General features: G+C 35.8%; 1 protein-coding gene across 1 annotated transcript in view; it reads right to left on the bottom strand.

The window, feature by feature from the left end:
- LOC119780981 (tetraspanin-4-like) overlaps positions 1-21349 on the bottom strand; it is a 44027-nt gene that overhangs the window by 14787 nt on the left and 7891 nt on the right. The window contains exons 2-3 of the mRNA XM_038281266.1: positions 18392-18493; positions 13253-13384 (exon numbers count right to left, since the gene is read on the bottom strand). Coding sequence (XP_038137194.1) covers positions 13253-13384; positions 18392-18493 — 234 coding nt within the window. The remainder of the gene's footprint in view (positions 1-13252; positions 13385-18391; positions 18494-21349) is intronic.

Raw genomic sequence — 21349 nt, 5'->3', positions numbered from 1 at the left:
CCGATACTGATATCGGTATCGGTGCAACACTAGTTAAGAGTATGATCATTGTTGCCCAGGCCTGTTTTATTAGATTAATATTAAAATCATTCTTTTGAAGCATGATTGAAAAGTAAAGTCTGACTTTCATTTGTTAATTTTGATAGAATTTTAATTCATTATTACTTTTGTCAGACTTGAGTTATTTCTGTGACCACTGTGGGTTTTCCTTTCAATAAATGAAAAAGATATATATTTTTTTTAAACAAAAAGGGCCAACCGCAGCAGGGTAAAGCCACACGGATCTCACATGGAGCACTAGAACCAAGGAGTACATGAATCAGGTCTGAGCACTGAAGACAAAATATGTGAGTATTTGCTTTGAATAGGGACATATGAGATGGTTTAGAAAACCCAGGGAGCACAGAAAAAACAGACTAATTAGAAATGAAAGATTTTAAAATGACTACCAATAAACCCAGAACAGACCACAACCACACTAGGTATAATTACTGCCAATTTGAACAGCAGTAAAATGAAAAAATAACAAAACATAGATGGACAAAAGCAAAGTTGCCAGGCTTAAAATAAATAATAAACCACCAGAGTTGATAAATCAACTTCAATTAAATGCCGACTACATACATGCATTTTGGTTTCACTTTAAAAATATTTACACTCTTGTGACCCTCAAAAGAGCAGAATACACAACAACCCTGAGAAAAGGCTACAAAAGAGCTGAGATCTATCTATGCTCTTGAGATTTTTTTTTACATCCTTGTCCTTTAATCCCCTTGAGATGTATGTACAGGTGTTCAGCTTCTGTGGATTTTATCTGCCACCAAACTGAAACTCATTTTAGCACCTTTAATTTTTTTTTCTGCCTCTAAATACAGATCCTTTTCTTTCATCGACTTAATTGTGCCAGTTGCCACAGCACACTCTTTGTTGCTACCACCTGCTTATTTGTGTGTGCACCAACAGTGCATCCAGCTTTTAAACTGCTCACATCATCGTAGGAGAATCTTGCCTTTGTCTCCTTTAATTTAACTGCAATACTTCGACATTCATTTCTACCATGTTCATCATAAAACTGAAAAGTTGTAATGAGTGTTTATTAAATTCATACCAGGAAAAGGAAACACTCATATCTGCCTTGAGACACTTCAGTAACATTAAGTCAGTGGCCTTGAATTGCATGGCTGACTTTTCTTCGTCAGCATTAAACTCAATTTAGAAATCACTGGAGTGAACGTGGATTTGATTTCAATCCGTGGCGCTTGACAAGCTGAATTTAATCGGATTTTACTGACAAAGTACAAGCAGCATGGGACTGTGAATTTAAATATAAAAAGATTTTCATATTAGGAGGTGCTTGCAAAACGTCAGTGCAGGTATTTTTTGGAATGAGGATATCATATGAACTAAAGCAACAAGCAGAAATAATTATTCATATTAGTTATATCCCTGAAATTCAGAGGTCTACATTTCATTCCATGAAGAAATCAAAACACATATATTTTTTCTAATAATTGCAATGAATTAACCTTTAAAAGGTGCTTTATAATAAGAAAGCAGCTGCAGTTTGGATTCTCAAAGGCTTTGATTCAGTGGTTCACAGCTGAACAAATGTGCAACATTCAAGATGAACAAACCTTTTCAGACCAATAATGTTTCTTGATCTGAGGGATTTGATTCTGTTTGTAACGTGGCATTGCATTTTTTAGTTCCTTAGTTCCCATTGATCCTTAGTATATCTTCAGGATTTGCAGGTTGAATTTTCTTTTACACATACTCTAAGTACTTTCTGCTTTTCTGAGCATATTCATATATATAACATGAGCATATACTTAAAGGAATAGTACACCCAAAACATGATTAGCCTTCATTTTCTACTCACCTCCATGCTGAACAACACTCTGGAGTACTTTTTTGATATCTCAAATGCATCTGGAGATCTGGGAGGCTTCTTGCTGTCTGCTGACATTCAAATAATGGAGGTCTATGGTGCCCGAGACAGAAATGTCCATAAAAGTCCACAAAAACGTGTCAATATTCCTCCATACTGCTCGTCCAATGTATTCCAAGTGTCCTGAGTGGGTAGCATCCAGAATTTACTCGAAACTAAGTCATTTAGAATGTTTTTAGAGCATAAACAGTAGTGTATAGGATTTCCTGAAAGCGCGCACATGCGCGATCCTGACGCTACGGAAGGCCGGCAGACCAAACCAGATGAAAGTGCGCATTCAGCTCGGCAAAGAACTCATGCTCTTCCTCAACACTGAAGTCCTCAGACATTTTTCTTTCGTTGTTTCTTTCTTTGCACAGGTAAACAGCACATTTCTTCTGCTACGCTTGCATTATCGGCAGAGCAGACGCTGAATGCGCACTTTCATCTGGTTTGGTCTGCCGGCTTCCGTAGCGTCATGAACGCGCCGGCGCGCGCTTTCAGGAAATCCCATACACTACTGTTTATGCTCTAAAAACATTCTAAATTACTTCGTTTCGAGTAAATTCTGGATGCTACCCACTCAGGACACTTGGAATACATTGGACGAGCAGTATGGAGGAATATTGACACGTTTTTGCGGACTTTTATGGACCTTTCTGTCTCGGGCACCGTAGACCTCCATTATTTGAATGTCAGCAGACAGCAAGAAGCCTCCCAGATCTCCAGATGCATTTGAGATATCAAAAAAGTACTCCAGAGTGTTGTTCAGCATGGGGGTGAGTAGAAAATGAAGGCTAATCATGTTTTGGGTGTACTATTCCTTTAACTCATAGACAATAAGACCATGCATGGTGATTTTTTTAAAAGTTTCTAAGTTAGTTAAAAAAACATACTGCTGTCATTTTGCACATCTATGATGTTGCTTCTATTTTCAAATATCTACTATATACTGTAAACATTTCCATAGCTGTATAATGGTTATTTAATCTCCAGGTGCACAGTTTTATATTGTTAAACACTTTACAGCATAGTATCTTATCGTTTATCTTTTAACTCTTCACTTTTCTGTTATTCTTATTGATTTCTAAGGTCCACATTGGTGTGACCATTTTTTCTATAATCTTTTTGCAAGTGTAAACACAAGAATTTCCCCGTTGTGGGACAATAAAGGGATTTTCTATTGTATTCTCTTCTATTCTATTCTATTCTATTCTATTCTATTCTATTCTATTCTATTTTATTCTATTCTATTCTATTCTATTCACAGAGCTAAGGAAGTTTACTAGAACTGTCTCAAAGTTTGGATCAAACCAAATTAAAATAATTTAAATAATCAGTTTTAATCTGGATTAATCTAGATTAATTCCACGTATCCCAATGTATATTTTCTATGGGGTTATCTGCCATTCTGGACTTTTTGGTTCTGTTTAAGTTTTCACTTTGTGAATTATGTGATTCTGCTTTTACTATTAAGAATTATATCATTTTTTTAATAACAACTTAGTTTTACTATTCCTGTTTGGGGGGTTTTCAGTTATCTGCAGTCCCCTATCATCTAGTTTTCCCCTTGGTCATTCTTTTTTTTTCTAGTCATTGATCGTATTTCCATTTTGCTTCATTTAAGTTATTTTTTAGTTTTAGTTCAGCCCTGTTTATTCTTTGTTGCCTTGTTACAGGATTCTCTTCATTTTTATGTATGTTCCTACCAAGTGTCTCCTTGTTTGGTTCCTAAATTCCCTGATGTTCAGTTTGGGTTTATGCTTCTGTTTCCACCAACTTTTTCTTTAAACCTACAAGAATTTATCTCTGTTTCCATCTCTGCTTTTGGGTCCTCTAAAACATCCATCAAACCTGACATAAGGTGCATTTATAAAATCCCTGTTGCATCGACAGAAGAATTTCTGAAATGGAATGAAATATTTTCTGATCCAAAAGCTTTAAAATTTTACTAACCCTAGCCAAAAAATGCAAAACAAACAACTCATGCTAAAGACTGAAAGCTAAAGAACAGTTTTTCAATATCTACAATATCTATGTGCCAACAAAAATATAAGCCTAAGTAAAAACCAATTCCAAAAAAAACAAAAAAAAAAATCTGTTTTGCAAGTTGTGTGTTTGCTTGAATTGGGAAGTGATTTTGAAGCTTTTGGAATTTTCTTAAAATTCTTTAAAAGCAACCTGTTAGTGGTCTCCATTTCAGTCATTGACGACTGGTGTCCTGTGACCTTTAGATCTGTCTCTGCTTCCACACACCTGAATCAAGATATTTAATTAACTCAGAAATATGCTGTTAAGTTCTCCAGGGTCATGTCAATGTCCTGATTCTTTATTTGAGAAATTAAATTATTAAAATTATTCTATAAAATATAAATTATTTGGTGAAAGTAAATTCACACAACCAATCATGATTTACTTATAAAAGAACAGTAAGACTATTAGAAACATGGGTTCAAATCTATCTTACAGGTAGAAAACAGTAAAGTGTACATTCAAATATGGTTTTTTGTTTATATCCTATACTCTATGGACTATAAAATACAAAACAAACAATGAGGTGAGACATTTAAAAAAAGTGGTGTTCCACCCACTTGATCTGGAGTTTGACAAACTGGGATGCTAGAGGCAGCATCTGGCATACTTGATGTGTTTTGCGAAAGAGCCCATTTACCATTTTGTAGCAACAACATTATCAGATGCTGCTCGGATATCATTTCCATTATCCCTCATCATCTAAACTCATTATGATGTTCTCTGATAGTATTTGCACTGCTGGACTGTAAAAGGCTTATGTGTGTCATAGTCTTTAGTCCCTAATGATGATAATCAACTTTAATCACATTTTTTAATTTCATAGCTCCTGCTCTCAAAACATATTCATCTGATATAATGATGGTTATGGTAAAATTTCACAATAATCATTGTCTGTTGTCTGCCCACCAGTTATAACACATCTGACTCATTTTTTTTTTTCTGCTAAAATTTAGATTAACTGGACTTTCTTTGTAATTTCTCTTTCTACGCACACAAACACCTCCCTCCCCAAACACAGACACATGCTGCTACCTCCTGGTCCAATAGGTGGACTACCAAGCAATGCTTTGTCCTGATATGTTAACAGACTTTGTATAAACATTGGCTAACGTTAAACAGAGATTAGGCCAATTACAGTTTTTTTGTGCCATGTACAAGGATAATTCATATTCTTATGGTGGCTGAGGGGTCAAAAAATTAATTCATGCTAAATCATAAAACTAATGCAAACACAAAAAAATTAGACTAGCAAAAAAAAAAATTAGGCCAGCAAAAACATAAATAATTCTAATAAATAAAACACATACAAAGCAAAAATGTCTATAGCTTTCCATTTACCTGACTGTCTATGATCCAACAATATTTAGATCCCGCCTGAAATATCTCCCTGGGAATGCATAAGATCTACCATAAAAAATAAAGAGGGAAGACTCGGTGATCTAGTGGACGTTTGGAAAGAAAACTGTAAGCAATTTTTTTTATTTCTTCCTATTTTTGACTGGTTTTTAAGTTAAAATATCTCACCAAATAGCAAGGGGTTGTTTTTCTAGACTTCTCTCCCCATTATGATCAACATCTTAAATTTTACCCTCAAATGTATAATTTAAATCTGTAGAAACCTTTTCATTTCAACTGACACTCTAATGTTGTGTATAAATGTGTTTTAAAGGCACCTAAAACAGCTGGAAGCCCCAGGGTTACTGTGTCAGAGCAGACATGGCGCCTAGAGCAAATCAGCCTAATGCAAAGTCTCAGCTGGCAGGAGAAGATCATTGTTGAAATCTGTGATTAGACCTCTGAGACCAGAGTAGGCTATTCCGAGACGATGATCAGATGGAAAACAAGGTTTTCAAAAAATCTTATCTTAAGGCTTGAGTAGAAAGGGGAATATTGGAAGGGTTTCTATGAAAATGAATGCAATTTTTTCCTTGGCTATAAGATTTAGTATGAAGAAATCTGAAGCTAAAATTTGCCAGTTTTCTGGATTGAACTTGAATTGAAGCTGAGCTTCTTCATTTACCTGTCAAGTTTGAAAGGAAATTGCAGGGGGCAGCTGGATACTCTCATGTGAGAATCATGTTAAATTACACTAGATAAACAAACCGACAAACAGCGATTAGAGCTTTAATTAACAGGTCTACATGATATTAGGAAAATACATTGTGTGTGTCCCAAAATGTTATCTAAACATGCAACATTTTCTGATTAGCAGCCTCTATACTAGAGGTGAGGAAAAATTTGAATCGGAGGCGAAAGTAGTTTGTTCAGATGGGCCAGGACTGGATGGATAGAAGCTAGACAAATGTTAGTTCAAAAAGGATTTTGTTTTTATTATCCACACTTAGGGGAAATTCTCATATATCACTCATACTATTGGTTCCCTTTTCCTTTTACTACTGGTAATTGTATTTCTTAACCAGAGAAAAGAGCCTTAATTGTTACAATGACATAAACAAAATTAAATTTTATGTAGCAGACTGACTCAGGACATGGGACTAAAACAGGGAGAAAGATGAGTGGACCTTCAGATTATGTTCTGCCTGCATTATGTGGCTTAACAGATCCCCTTCAAAGGATTTAAATGTCACTTACATTCACATTAAATGAAAACACCCTTTTTGCCAGCTCATACAAATCTGGCGTCAGTTTTTAGCAATTCTAAGAACAGAGTTCTTCAGTCAGTTGGGATCTGTATGTTGCTTTGTTGATATGCATAACGCTAAAAGTCTTCCAAATTACATTTTCTGCATGTTTGGAAATGTTGCTTCATTTAATGAAGCATAAAATTTGTCCAGTTTAAGTAACCCAAACCTCTCTTATTAAAATCAATCTCTTGAAGCTGCAATTGACATGACACCAGCTTAGGAGACATCTTAATTTTTTTCTAAATCATAAAAGCAATGACAGAACTCTGTAGGATTTCCTGGAATTTTATGTATTTTCTCACATGTTGACATGGGTGACATTTGAAAATAGAGTCAACTTGGATTTGAAGGCTGTCATTTGTGTTATATTTCATGTACAAATTGATCTTTGCCTTGTATTTTCAGGTTCAGATCATTGGTGTTTAAAAATGTCCACAGTTAAATCTAAATCACACAACCGGTCCATTAACTAAGAGCAGGAAAATTGTCAGCTTTCTCAAATAACTCCAAAAATGAAATTATCTCTTGTTTGCGATAGACTGGTGACCTGTCCAGGGTGTACCCCGCCTCTCACCCATAGACAGCTGGAGATAGGCACCAGCACCCCTCGTGACCTCATGTGGGATAAGTGTGACGAAAAATGGATGGATGGATTTCAATGCCCAAACTCCTCAATGATCTCATAAATGTAATTAATTCTTCACATTAAAATTAAATGTGGGTAGCATCCTTTTTGCTATTTTGCTATTGCTTTTGTCCTGTGCCAATGAATATGAAGTGGATGAGTGAATTAATTTGCATAGCTTCCTAGTCAAGGTAGTTATTGGCTCAACAAGCTTGTTTTCAAACTTGTTCCTGCTCCTAAGATATGAGATACCTGCTGCCCCTTTCATAAACAGTACTCATTTAAAAACTGTACTTTAGAAAATCACTTGCTGCTCTTTTCTCTTTGCAAGCACATAACTTGCCCTCATTCTGGACTCTTGGATGGTAGCTTGCCTGACAAAGGAGTTTTATTGAACCTGTAAAATGGTGCCAATCTCTAAACAAGGGATGCCCACCCCTAGATTTGTTTCTTGTCCAACACACCTGAGTCAAATTGCTAAATTACCTCCTTAGGTTTCAGCCAATTTCTTCAGAGTCCTCTTAATCATCTAATTACTTGATTCAAGTGTGTTGGACCAAGGACACATCTAAAAGTTGCAGGATACCAGCCCTCTGTCAAAGCACTGTCCATACCTTGTTAATCTTGCTGCACTCACTGTCAACTTTTTTCACGTCAGTGACCTTCCTGGCTGAATTGTAACTGTCATAACCCAGCTGATTGATCATCTCATCTGGACAACAGTGCTTGCATTCATCTTTGCCACCAGATGGTAGCTCAAAGTGTGACTAAAGAACAGAAGAAAACTACTAATGTGTTCCACAGTACGTCATGGCCAGCAGAAGAAGTTGTGGCAATGAGATTTGTAACAGCAATCTTAAGTATGTATTGTACAATTTTATGCCATAGGCTGGATTAAAAAGCCCAAAGGAACGTATGTTCTCTTAGTTTGTCCAAACCTGAACTATAATCATGCATTTAGCCTGCACAGTTAAACCATCCTATCCACACGGTTGTACTAAAACTGCATGTTAATTGGGCGAAAAAACGACAGGGCTTGCTCTAATCCTCTGAACCCTCTGTTCAAACAGTTGTGCTGCTGCATCCTACTGTGGAACTCTCCTTTTTAGATCAGTCACTTTTTAATCTCCCTCCTCTGGTTTTACTGTAGAAAAGTGGCTCACAGTATCGGGCCAGAATTAATTATCACTGTGATCCCTTGATGAGCGATCGAAGAGAGAGGCGAAACAGTCCAAAGACCTTTACATGTGTTTGTGTCTCACTTTGTGTTCTAGGGTTTCTTTAAACATACTGTACAAGAATCAAAAGTGGAACAACGCTCTGTGCAGTTAAACTACCTAAAACGAATTATCGCTAAAGCTAATTGTCTATTTAATAAAACACTTGTTGCAGCAGCAGCAGCAGGCCTTCTGGGAACTTTGAGCAAAATTAGTATTAGTATTAATGAATATGAATTTCCTGGTCAGCTGTTTGCTTCTGGGGCTCTAAAATGTTTTAAAAAATGTGTAGTGAATGTCCAACATTCTCTTTATTTTTACGTTAGCAGTTTCATGAATTGATTTAGTCTTAAACAAAAAAATTAAACTTTGAAAGTATATAATATATTGAAATTAATTATTTCAGTTATAAACACTTTATGATAATGAATCTGAATTTAAGCTTCAATGGATTACTTTGGACCATTCTACACATGTTGCACATTAAATGCCACATAATATATTAAGCTGATATATTTTTTGTGAACAAATCACAGATTATTATGGATGATGAAGACAATTCCTGGTTTTGAATCTTTTTCATAAAAATATAGCACACATTTATTTTCAATTATTTTAAAGGTGTGTTCACTTCAAACTCGCTCTGGATGTCAAAGCATATGATTTACATGCAAAGTCTGTGGGGGACGGCATACAGCCGCGTTGAGAGGTCTTGCAGCGCATCTGAGTATCGGGAGTGGTGCATCCAACCATCTGGGTGTCTCACCATCAGAGCATCCTGGTGTCCGAGTGTTTAACGCTGTTTAGAAATCTGAATTTTTGCAGCTTGAGACTGAGCGGCAACCAGTCAGTAAAGCTATTAAGGATTTTTTTAGGAGACAGACTCTACATGCAATCTGTGATCACTTGTGCAAAGCTGTCTGCATATGAAAAAGGTTTTTTAAACAGAAGAATGGATTGTTATGTACAAGGAAAAGAGATGAGCACTGATCATTATGAATGCCCTTTAATGAACTCTGGCAAATAACTCATAAATACCTAAATTAACTAAAAATGTTTAAAACCTGCTGGCAAAAATTTTATTGTATATTTTGGTGATTGCAGTTTCTAACCACAAACCTTACAAAACACATTATATTCACTTCCATTCACTCCAAACATAAGCTGGCAGCCTGGCTGGCTTAAGAGCACTTTCATTTGGGGATTCCCAGCGCTTTCGCCCGTTGCTATATGGGGTATACTGCATCCAACAAGAACTGCATATGACACCATAACATCATAATCCTGATAAACTGACTTCACAGATGATGTGTGGAGGTGAACTTTCTCTCTTCAAATGTGTTAAAAATATGTTTTATAACTCATCAAAATAAATAAAGCCAAGCTGCTCTAGAGCTTGTAGCCACATAACAGAGCAGATAAACAACCAGAGAGCAGAGCAACCACAGCATAGAAGCATCGAAGCACCTTGACCAGCGTTTGACCCAGTGCTTCGTGATTAAAGCATTTCTGATGCCCAAAACGCACTTGGTGTGAATGCACATAAAGTGTTATTTTACATTAATCTAGAGAAACGTGTTATTTGAAAAATAACTGAAACCTCAGTGGAAAACTTTTTTGAATGCATACCTTAAAGAAGTTCTTCATTTTGACTAAGCTTTGAAATTTGCTGGGGTTATTGAAGCAGATAGATAAGGTTGATCAAACCATTTCATTATAGGATTTATTTATTTATTTATTTTTTATGATATGATGTTACAGCAAACAAGAAGAAAAATAAATAAATATATATATATATATATATTTATTATATATATATATATATATATATATATATATATATATATATATATATATATATATATATATATATATATATATATATATATATATATATATATATCCCTACAAAAGAATTCAACTTCTATATACCGGAACGACAGGGTTAAACCTGAATTGACCTCGCTAACCCAGTAATCCTGCTTCGTGGTGCAGTCCTCTTTTTTTCTCTTTGAGCAGAACCACATATAGGTGAAAACATTTAGCTTTCGGTCTCATTATACTACAACTAACCCTTGTCCTCAGCGCACATTGCCCTGCTTGATGTTTTCCAGCTTTCACACAGCTGATATCTATTGAAAGCATGTTATCAGGTTTTGCTGAAGTGCAGTCATCTGGATCCGGCCTGTTAAAACTGGGAAAAATCTAAAAAATGCAGAACATTGAGCTTTGAGGACCAGGATTTAAAACCACTGCACTAGATTATCTTCTTTTGAGTTTTGCTACTGCTACATAACTTTGTGCTGTTTGCTAGTTGATGGTGCAATTGTTTCATTGTTATTGTTTTGTATTGCTTTATATGAGGCATAATGGTAATGGGAGGATGAGCTGAGTTTCATAGGTGGGAAAGCAGATGCTCTCCATGTACCATGCTGTTTAAAACACCAGGCTTTTCTTGTGACAGATAGTTTTTTTTTCTTTTAGTTTAACATACTCAGTCTCAACTATTTTAATGAGCATATCAGCTACTATTGTGGCGCTGCTCTATATACTGGTAGAATGAGAAAATTCACACCTTCAGTTTTCTTTCAGACAGAGATTTTCAGACCTAGCCAAACACTGTCAGGCAGGCTGGGAATAGTTTTTTTTTTGGGAGTATTGCTCCTGTATTGTATTAATATAGAATAAAGAAAAGCAGGGAGAAAGTCAATCTCCTTGCTTAGTGAGAACAAAAAGCCTAATTCCCGTCCATGCTGGTATTCATGTCGACTGCTTAGTTTCAGGTTTTTCTACTGACCCACTATATCCTTGTGACCACACTCATTGCTTAGTAATTTAAACACGTCACTGTTATTTTGGCTAGACTCCAGCCACCAATATAGATCCATTACAGTCTTACTTTGTTTTCCTTCTTCAACTCAAATAGGCTGCTGCTGCTTTTCATCATATACTTTTTACATAATCTCTCTATTTGGTCCATAGGACCGAGGTTAAATTATCTTGTCAGGAAAACAGCATATAATTGCTTTCATATTAAAGTAACAACAGAATGTCATAAAAACAGTTTTTTTTTTTTTACTTTTTGCACTTCCATCTAGCAATTCTATTAAAAGTACACTAATAAGTAGGAGTCCAGTTTTGGAGTCCATGAATTACAGGGTAAAATGGGATTCAGCCAGTGGCGTAACCTGGCATGATTATTACCAGCTCTAGCCAATAATGATTATAATCAATCAATCTTTTTTTGTCTCTTGGGAAATAAGAAATTTATTGATCCGTCCTATGATATTAAATTATACAAAGTAGTATAATCTCCCAGCTTTGGTAAATGCAACATGGGCATGATGCTATGACCAATCAAAGAGAAGTTTGTCTGGAAGCAGAACTCATGTATGTTTTATTGGCTTTCAGCCCTGATACTATTTAGAGTTTCACATGAGGGATTTTGCTTATTCAAGAAATAAGGAAAATTAGTTGTTTCTGAGTTAGCTGGCAGTGGGCAGAAAGAGCCACCATTGAACAGGTAAACAAAAAAGTCATTTTGTTTTCAAAATTATGTGAATATCCTGGAAGCTCATTCATGTGGACAACATGATATCAAGCTTGATATCCTTTAGGTGAACCCCCATCCATGCACATTTGTAGTAAATCCAGTGGTGAGTTGGTTTGAAGAACTCTATGATGGTGGATAGAGAGTGGCCTCTGGTCAGGTGCAGCTTGAGATCCCCCATCCTTCCCCGCAACTCTGCCTCAAGCGACTTTGACCTGGTTAACTCTAGGGGGTCTCATGTGGAATGGACCAAGCTCAATATGTAGAAGTAGAAGACACATTTTAAAATCCTTTTTGGTAAGGGATGAAATTATCGTCTGGTCCTGTGAACCTGCAAATATTGGGTGGCATGTAGTACCAGGAAGAACTGCTGCCTGTTGTTTAGTTACACCAACTTCAACACACCAATGAGATTGCTGTGAGACAGTTGTGCTGTGTTTAAACCTCTCACATGGTTTTCAATAGGTGTGTGATGAAACTTTGAAAAACTGCTCTGGAATCTAACTTTGTGGAGTCGATACTCCCAACTTAATAAACTATATGTGGCCGAAAAACAGCACGAAGCATATTTTGTCCAGCTTTGAGGATTTTATTTCTTCTAACTCTCGAAAGTTGGTTTAAACTTTATTAAATTTCTACCAAAGCAATACCTATACAGTCCATCCATCCATTTTCTGTCATACTTATCCCAAGGGGGACCGCGAGAGCTGCTGGTGCCCATCTCCAGCTGTCTACAGGGCGAGAGGCAGGGTATACCCTGGACAGGTCGTCAGTCCATCGCAGGGCAAGACAAACAGGACAAACAACCATTCAAACACACGCACTCACACTTGAGAAGAATTTAGAGAAGCCAATTAACCCGAGAGTCATGTTTTTGGACTGTGGGAGGAAGCCAGAGTACCCAGAGAGAACTAATGCATGCCCAGGGAGAACATGCAAATTCCATGCAGAAAGAATCTTCTTGCTGTAAGGCAGCAGTGCTACCCGCTGCTCCACTAAGCAGTGACCTCAATTCCTAAACATAATTAATTTCAAAATTCAAACTGCATTATCTTACTGTTAATTTGTATATAAAGACCCAGATGAAAAAAAGCACATAGACCTTCTGGGAATATCTCTGAGGCATATGTGGTTAAGATTAGAAAACTATAATCGTTAAAACTAAAAAACTAAACTATAATCGTTATATACTGTTACAGAAAAAAAATGCATTTTATTTTAAATAAGTACTTAGATTTTTTTGTCCCAACTTACAGCAGTCCACCAAGTTCCTGGGTTGTCCAGTCCACAGTTGTCACTGTACTCCAGGCAGCAAGAGTCTGGCACTCGAGTGGCATTATAAACCTCAAACCAGTCTGTATGGTTGGTGACTCCACAGCAGCGAAACTGCAGAATAAACAGCATCAAGATGTATGAGATATCATTATAACTACTCTAAATTCCTCCTGAATCTTAACAAACAAGCTGAAAAATGAGTGGGTTCCAACATTTTTAAACTCCTATCTACAATATGAAACAATTGTTTTAATGTATTTATTTGCAAAACACGTCTGACATAGTCCCCTACTGCTGCCGCATTATTTTTCAAAACCTTCTTGTCTCCTGCTTATTCCCACATCCTTCCTCTTTGTAATTACTATAGATTTTTGATAAGAAGACATGACTTTCTACAAAATGCACTTCATCAGTGAAATGATAAAGTGTCCCTGATCCAGGAGTATTGCTGTCAGAGCCATTCCCAAATGCACAGCGTGCACAGAATTGCAACGATGTGTTCATTTAGAACTTGCTTACCCACTTGGTGAATTGCTCAGCAATTTATCAAAAAAACAGAGCTAAAATTCATAAGTTCCCTGCTGAGCTTGAAAATAAATATTGGGATTCTGACTCTTTATAAAGTTATTTAGATTTAACCAACTTTAAAAACCAAGGGCAACAGCCCAGATATTTATTTAAAACCTACAGAAGAATCATATAATTATTTGCTAAATGGCAGAAGATTAAATGAGATTTTTATACTTTAAAGACAGAATTTTATACTTTAAAGACAGAAGCTCTTTGTATTATTTGCCTAAATGTAATTTGGGGAAGACCCAGATGATGGTTTCATGATGTTGGAAACTCCTGGTTAATTCACAACATTTGAGTTTATTAGGGGGAAATATGTCCATAAAGCCTTTATACATCACACACCTAATTTCTGTTGCATAATAAAAAATATTGAAATAACTTAAGGCAACAATGTGTAACTTTTAGCCGATAGGGTCGCTAGTTTACCAACTTCCATGCTTAAAGTAACTGACAGCTCTACACAGTCACAAAATATTACAGTTCATCTTCGCGTTTTGTAATCAGATGGTAGAAACTTTTTGGCCCAACAGATTAAAATTAGGATTTGAATGGTTAATTTTTTGAAACAGTTAAACTTATACACCCATTTAGACTGTTCATCCTCTACATGGGCAAAATCTCCGTACTGTTAAATAGAAGAAAGATGATATACTTGTATCTTAACTTTTAAAAATTTGAACATACAACAAAATGATCAACCATTTTGAATTCATCATCCAAACCGAAATCCAAAGAATCATCAATGATTTATTATATATATATATCGCATATGAAAAGATTTTCAATAAATTTCCTTCAAAGAACACCAACCAATCACATTTAAATCTCTACATTTCTTATTCACACCAGAGAAACACATACAGTGTGTTTAGTTCTTTTGTCAGCGCAAAGTGTAGGACTTTGTTTTTGGCATCCTCTGTATCTTTATTGCATGAATACTTGTGAGGGTCAAGTGAGGGGCAGAGATGATTTAAGGTGACCTGGAACCAGCCTTTCAAAACACTTGAGCACTCCAGATGTAAGAGGCTGTAGTCATTGAGTGAAGTGATGTTTGTCTGCTTTGGCACTGGGATAAGGGTTGAGGATTAAAAAGAAGCAGGTGTACAATGGTGTGTGATAGTGAAAGATTAAAAGTGTCATTGAGGATCCTACAGTAGCCAGCTGTCGAGCACAATCTCATAGCACCTAGCACTCAATCCCACCTAGTCCAGGGGCATTTGTGGCATTAACAGTTCTTAACTTCCTCTGACTGAAGGTTAAATGTCTGATCTGCAAGGTTTGCTTTGGAAAAGCTGTTTCCATTTGGATTTTTTAAATCAGGTAAGAGACTGGTTAAGCTTTTAAACTAGCAACGTATTTGCAGATGTTGATGGACCTTTGCTACCCCTGAAAATTTCAAATGCTATGTCTTCTTGATATAAGGTTGTCTTCAGTCCTTTTGGAGGACACTTTTGCTGTTTTGATGCCTCACTTAGGGTTTGATCTGGCTGCATTTCTCACCTCTTTATTGTCTGTTTTACAGAATAGGTTGCCTTCCTTCAAATATTATCATTCATCCATTTTCTGTCTGTTACAAAAGATAACTGCTTAAGAGTATTCCCCTGGGTCTTTATTTTTAATATACTGTATTTTAAGCTCTTGCAGTTAGAGAAGTGGAACTAGCTTGCCAAGTCTTAAAAATTCTGATAATGGATTTTAACTTTTTGATATATCCTCAATCTAGTGCATTTCACCCTTAAGTTGGACATTTGACATGCTGCACAAACTTTTGAAACTAAGTTCCAGTGGTTAAAGACACCAGCTGCAATAAAAAGCCCATCTGAATGAGATTTATGTTATTTAATAATCGCTCTTCAAATGCTTAACTGCAACATTTGCTATTGAGTTAGGAGCTACAGTACATAAAGTGCTGCAATGAAAACCCTTTTGGGTATTGTTACAATCTTTATATAAACAGCTGTCATATTTCTGTTGAGCAGTGCATATAAATAGCAGTGGTGTCTCTGTTCTAATAGGCCTAAATACTCGTAAAAACAGCCACACGCACTCCGCTTTACTGGAAGCCTTGGCTCTGTCACTAATGGTGTGTAGTGAAGCCTGCTTACACAATACCAATATCAGGGATACAAGGGTGACTGCAGGTCTTGCTGTTTATCAGAACATTACTGTCCTGGATGTCTAATTGTGATGATGAGCAGAATTTCAACTCATCCAAATGGACCGAAACCTGGTGTTGGAGACAAGGAAGCTGGGAAACTGCGGTCTGAGAGGATTCCTTCTAAGCCAATTCAGAGTGCCAGCTTCAAAGCAATACCTTTGGTAATCCTAATTAACCTATAGCAGAAAAAGGTAAGTCAGGTTTTATATCAGAGTGCAAGCAAAAAATTAAAAAGGTTATGCATCTACTTGATATACTGTGTTTGTAAATATCAGTTCAACTGTAAATACACTTCCTGTGAGTGGCTTAAAATGCTATTCAAGGTGTCCTTTGGTCCGAGGACATGTGTCTGATTACTCATTCAGTGACTCAGCATGAATGAAAGACGTCTGGGAGGAAGGGAGTACCAGAATGAGACCTGCCTTTTAATGGTCTTCCTCTCCAGCAGAAAGTTGCACTGATCTTGCAAGGATAAAAGCACATGCTGACAGTTATCTACACTTTCAAACCATAGCTTGTTCATGTAAATTCTGTTCATCCTGAAGAACCCTGCAGGTTATCATCCGCTCATAGCGATGCAGACCTGCATTTATTTGCATAGCAATAGATTCCTCTACCATAATGTATGTCTGTACATTCGCTGCATACACTAACTAAAATACAAACAATAAACCTACCAGAGACTTGACTGCATGTGTGAACACAATAAAGAGCCGAAGCTTGGTTAATGAAATAAAGCTACAAACCATAGCAACGTATCCAAGAGCCCTGAGGTGCACAATCTATCATTTGAATTCTCCCTGAGGGTTTTTTCTTTTACATGGTGCATCCACCTTAATTCCCAATCAAGGCTTCTCATATTGTGTGTTATTGCAGAGGAATAAAAAAAAAAAAACACAATGGAAAAAGCACATCAAAGTTAGAGCTGGAAACAGAGATTAGCTTTGTAATGTTTGTGTCATTTTTCCCTGCCTGCTTTTCACCAGGCTTCTTAGATAATGAAAGCACAAAAAGCCTAACTACTTTCACATGTGTACAGAGGTTCTCAGAGTGTGCACTCCTGTTAGACTTTTTCAAAGAAAAAAATGGCATTCTCATTATAGTTAAGAAGCAAACAAGTATATGAGGAAGAAAAAAAAAAGGTATAAGAATATAAAAGTTAATCAGTTTGACTTAATTTAATGATGCAGTCTTTGTAATTATGGATCCATCAGCATCTCCTATCTTGACTTGATAATATTTGGTTAGTCTACCTAGCTAAAATTCTCGAGCACTATCAAATTATGATCAAAAGACATGTCTTGATACCCTCCCCTTCCAGTGAAAGCTTTAATTTTTCTGTTCTAAGCAAATTCTGCAATCGATTTTGAGTTATATCAGGGCACTGTGACCCTAACAAATGAAATCCCAGATTATCTGTAAATTTTCTACTGAAACAGCAAAGGCAAGATTTGTAGCTATAGGTATGGACTCCTTTAGACAATGCACAGTGTTGTTTTTGACCCAAACATACATGCATTTGAAATTTTAATATAGGACCTTCTTGTCACATGTTCAAAATGTTTTCATTGATATGGAGAAATGTCTGGTTTCTTTAATTCATTGTTGTCCCATATTTACTGTTGGTTAGTGACAGTGACATATGATGCAGTGTTATTTTTAAAATCTCTTGATTCATATTTTTATCAATAAAATATAATTTTTAATTGTTGTCAATCTTCCCAGAAACTAAAACATGCAAATGCAAAGCAATTCTTATTAGTATGGCCAAATTTTTTTTTTTCTTCAGAATAATCACAATTACTATAACTGTTTGCAGCCATGAACTCATGAAGGCTGAGGATTAAAACAATATTAAAAGGTGTTTTATTGCAGTTTATTCCATTAGTTTAAGGTGGTGAACACCTTGCAACCATGTAAACACAGTTTCTAGTTTTTTTGTAGTTGCAGAAATCAATATTTTCTTTTTTTACCTGAATTGTTAATGACGTGATAATAGCAGTGGGATTAGTTTTAAAATGACTAATCAAAGTCTCCTTTTTATACTCAAAAACTTGCATTTAAACACTGATGTGTGATTTTAGATGTTTAGTCAAATTATACTATAAATATACACACCATGTGGACATGCATTGTAAAATGTTTTTTCAGTGTGTCACTACTCAAAACTAAAACAATGTCACGAAGTAAAAACAACCGTTGTCACATGAATAATGCACACAAAATTTCAAGTATCTCAGCTTGTGACAGCAAGTCTCTTGTTTATGTAGCTAAATGGTGCCAAGTTTAATATTGAATGGTCTGCAAGTATTTTATGCAGGATGACTTAAGTGTTTTATCACCCAACAATCTCATGCACTCAGTAAAGACATTTCACATCTTACATCAGTTTGTACGATCATCCAGGCGTTGGTCAAACCAACATTGCCTTCAGTCCCAAAAAGCTGCAGGCCCTTCTTCAAATCCCTCTGAGCGTAGTGATCAATCTGGGGGAAACAAGGTGAGATAGAAAGAGCTGCTTTAGAGAGAAAACTTAACAAACATCTGTATTGCATTTGCTTGAGTTGTATTAGATGTTATCATTTGACTTTTTTTTGTGGCAGCAAGTGGTTTTGACTAAAGTGGTGACAAAAAGTACAGTGCCATCTGCTAGAAGGGGAACTAATAGAAACTAACCAAAACAGTGTATTAGATCTATTAGTATTTATATATATAAAGTTGCATTTAGCCAAATAATATGCAATAAAGGCATTTTATTGTTATGGAAAAAGGTTAAATTCCGATTACATTGCTGCTTCTCATCAAAACATGGAACATTTGTGAGCTTTAACTCTAATATTTTGAGCTTAATCCAGTAACCCGAGAGAAAAATAGCAGTTGGCTACAATATGCTAACAGGTAAAGAATTTCAAATTTTCATGTTGTGTTAGAACAAATAAATCAAGGTTAGAAGTCTGGGACCAAACTCGATTTTATGGGATGTTGTTTAGCGGCTGTTTGATTAAAGCAAATAAATACACCTCAATGTGGGTTTTGTTTAAACCCACAAATTGGCCCTGTGAAACTAAACAAACAAGATAACAGTTAACAAAACCAGATTTTTCTGTAAGCTTTTAAGTCGTCAAAAACAAATCGTAGGTTTAAGGAGCGTCACGGGGTGAACCTGATTACATTCAGAAACTGCCTGACAATTTCTTCAAAAACCCACTCATTCAAATTGATAGATTTAGCAGCATGCATAAATGGTTTGGAAAAAAGTTCCAAATACACACAAAAGGCTTGGTCTTGTGCAAATTTGAAAGGTGATATCATCAAGCATCAACAAAACTGACCTCTACTAGTTTAAAATAATAGAGTTTTTGCTGTTTTATAATATAAATAACTGCTCCCCCACAGCTCATATTCAGGTTCATGCTTTCAAAATACATCGTTATATCTGACAGGATCTCATGCCGCTGAACAACACGAGCCTTTTAGCTGCAGATCCTCAGTAAAAAAAAGCTGAAGTTTCTGTTCAGAAAGCAATATGTTTTTTCATAAGTGGGTCATGGTTATGTCAGGATTCCCCAAATAAAAAACAATGTGCCAAATAACACACCGAGTCACTGCAGGGAACGGCAAAGCAGACAGCGAGCAAGAGAACAAGAATGTAAATAAGGAATGATTAAAATACTTGCATATATTTGCTCGTGTGAGATCACAGTGTTTAGCAATCATGTGTCTACAACTTCTTGTGTTTGGTTTAGGAAAAGGTTTCCTCTCCTGTATTATATTTTCCAGGAGATTTCATATCATTTCAAACTACTTCCCAAACAGACTTAATTCTATTAATTACTACAAATTAAAAACCAACAATAACATAACCCTCAATAACATGCCCTCATCTTTGAGTTTAATGAAACCGCTATAATTGCAACTGCTTTGCTTTCCATCATAGAGCACAGATATCACTATGGTCTTCTGAAACTGTGTAAAAATGAAGCACTTTTAAACTGACACTGTGCTGTGACACGTTGAATAATGCTGTGAAAGTTTTGATCAATCAAATGGACATTATGAACCTTGGAAAACTAAATTCCATAACATTCTATGACATTAATAATGTTGAGCCTTCTGGTGGAAACTTTGCTCAATTTACTACAAAAATCATTAAACGACTAGAAAGTTGTTTCACACAGCTGGCTCATTTAATTCATTTATTTGATTGGAAAGAGATACATCTTATATGCAGATTTAATCAGCTTTATCTTTTCAGTTAACATAAATCAGTGACTATAGAAATTAAAAGGAAAAAAACAAGAATACTTATGAATGAAAGGTATTAAAGAAGTTGTTAAATCTATTAGTCTGTCTTGAGTTGGCCTCCCTCTTCCTCAGATACAACATGTGTATGCATATATATATATATATATACCTGCAGTTTTTAGGTCTGGTGCATTCACATGCGATCCACTATATAAGGACTAAGTAATCTGTCTTGCTGAATGATCCAGCTGGGAATGGATTCTAACAATCCAAATAGAGTAATTTTTAATCAAGTTATTGTTTTTCTAAATTCTCCAGAGATATTTTTTTATTTCTTTTGAGTGTTTGTGGCATAAAATAGTTAGTATTTAATGGAATGTTATCATTTCAGCTATTGATGGTCTTGGCCTCATTTAAGATACATAATTTTGCTAAAGGTTAAAACTTATGATAAAAAAAAAGCTAATAAGAAAGCAACATACTCAATATCTACACTTGATTATCTAAATCTACAGATATCTACTGCAAAAAGATAATAATAAAAATTATGATTATTATGATAAATGATGGCTTGGGTTTAGGTGTTCATTTGTGTTTCAAACCACTTGAGTTATTTACTTAATAAGAAAGAGGCTGCAGTATTACTTAATTCTTCTATGTGTGCTTTTGTAGTTTGTTTGTTCTGTTATTTGTGAATTAGCATTTTCATTCTGTCGTGGGTTCTTCCTAACAGCCTCTGTGTTAGACCTCGATACGGTCAACTTGACTCCAAAATCATGAGAAAAAAAATCATGGAGGGCATGTCGACGTCTTCAGTTTATCATATTTATTTCACACCTCCCAAAAATAAGAGCAGAGAGGCAGGGGAAAATGCAAAAAAAACAAATAATATGGAAACAAGTGTAGTATTTACATCATTTCAGACAAAAATACCTTTTGTGCTGCACAGCAATGTTACCTTCTCTGTAACCAGGCCAGACTGACTCAGTAAGGTCAGCAGCTCTCCTTATAAATCCTAAGCCCCGCCCTACAATTAGATCAGCAAACAATTGAGTATTGGTTTTAATAATAATAAGGGAAAAAAAATAAATAAAAAT

The sequence above is a fragment of the Cyprinodon tularosa genome, unplaced genomic scaffold (assembly GCF_016077235.1).
Source record: "Cyprinodon tularosa strain WSP-4 unplaced genomic scaffold, ASM1607723v1 ctg1031, whole genome shotgun sequence".
NCBI classification, from domain to species: Eukaryota; Metazoa; Chordata; class Actinopteri; order Cyprinodontiformes; family Cyprinodontidae; genus Cyprinodon; species Cyprinodon tularosa.
The sequence above is the reverse complement of the archived record's forward strand: the minus strand, read 5'-3'. Positions and strand labels throughout refer to the sequence as shown.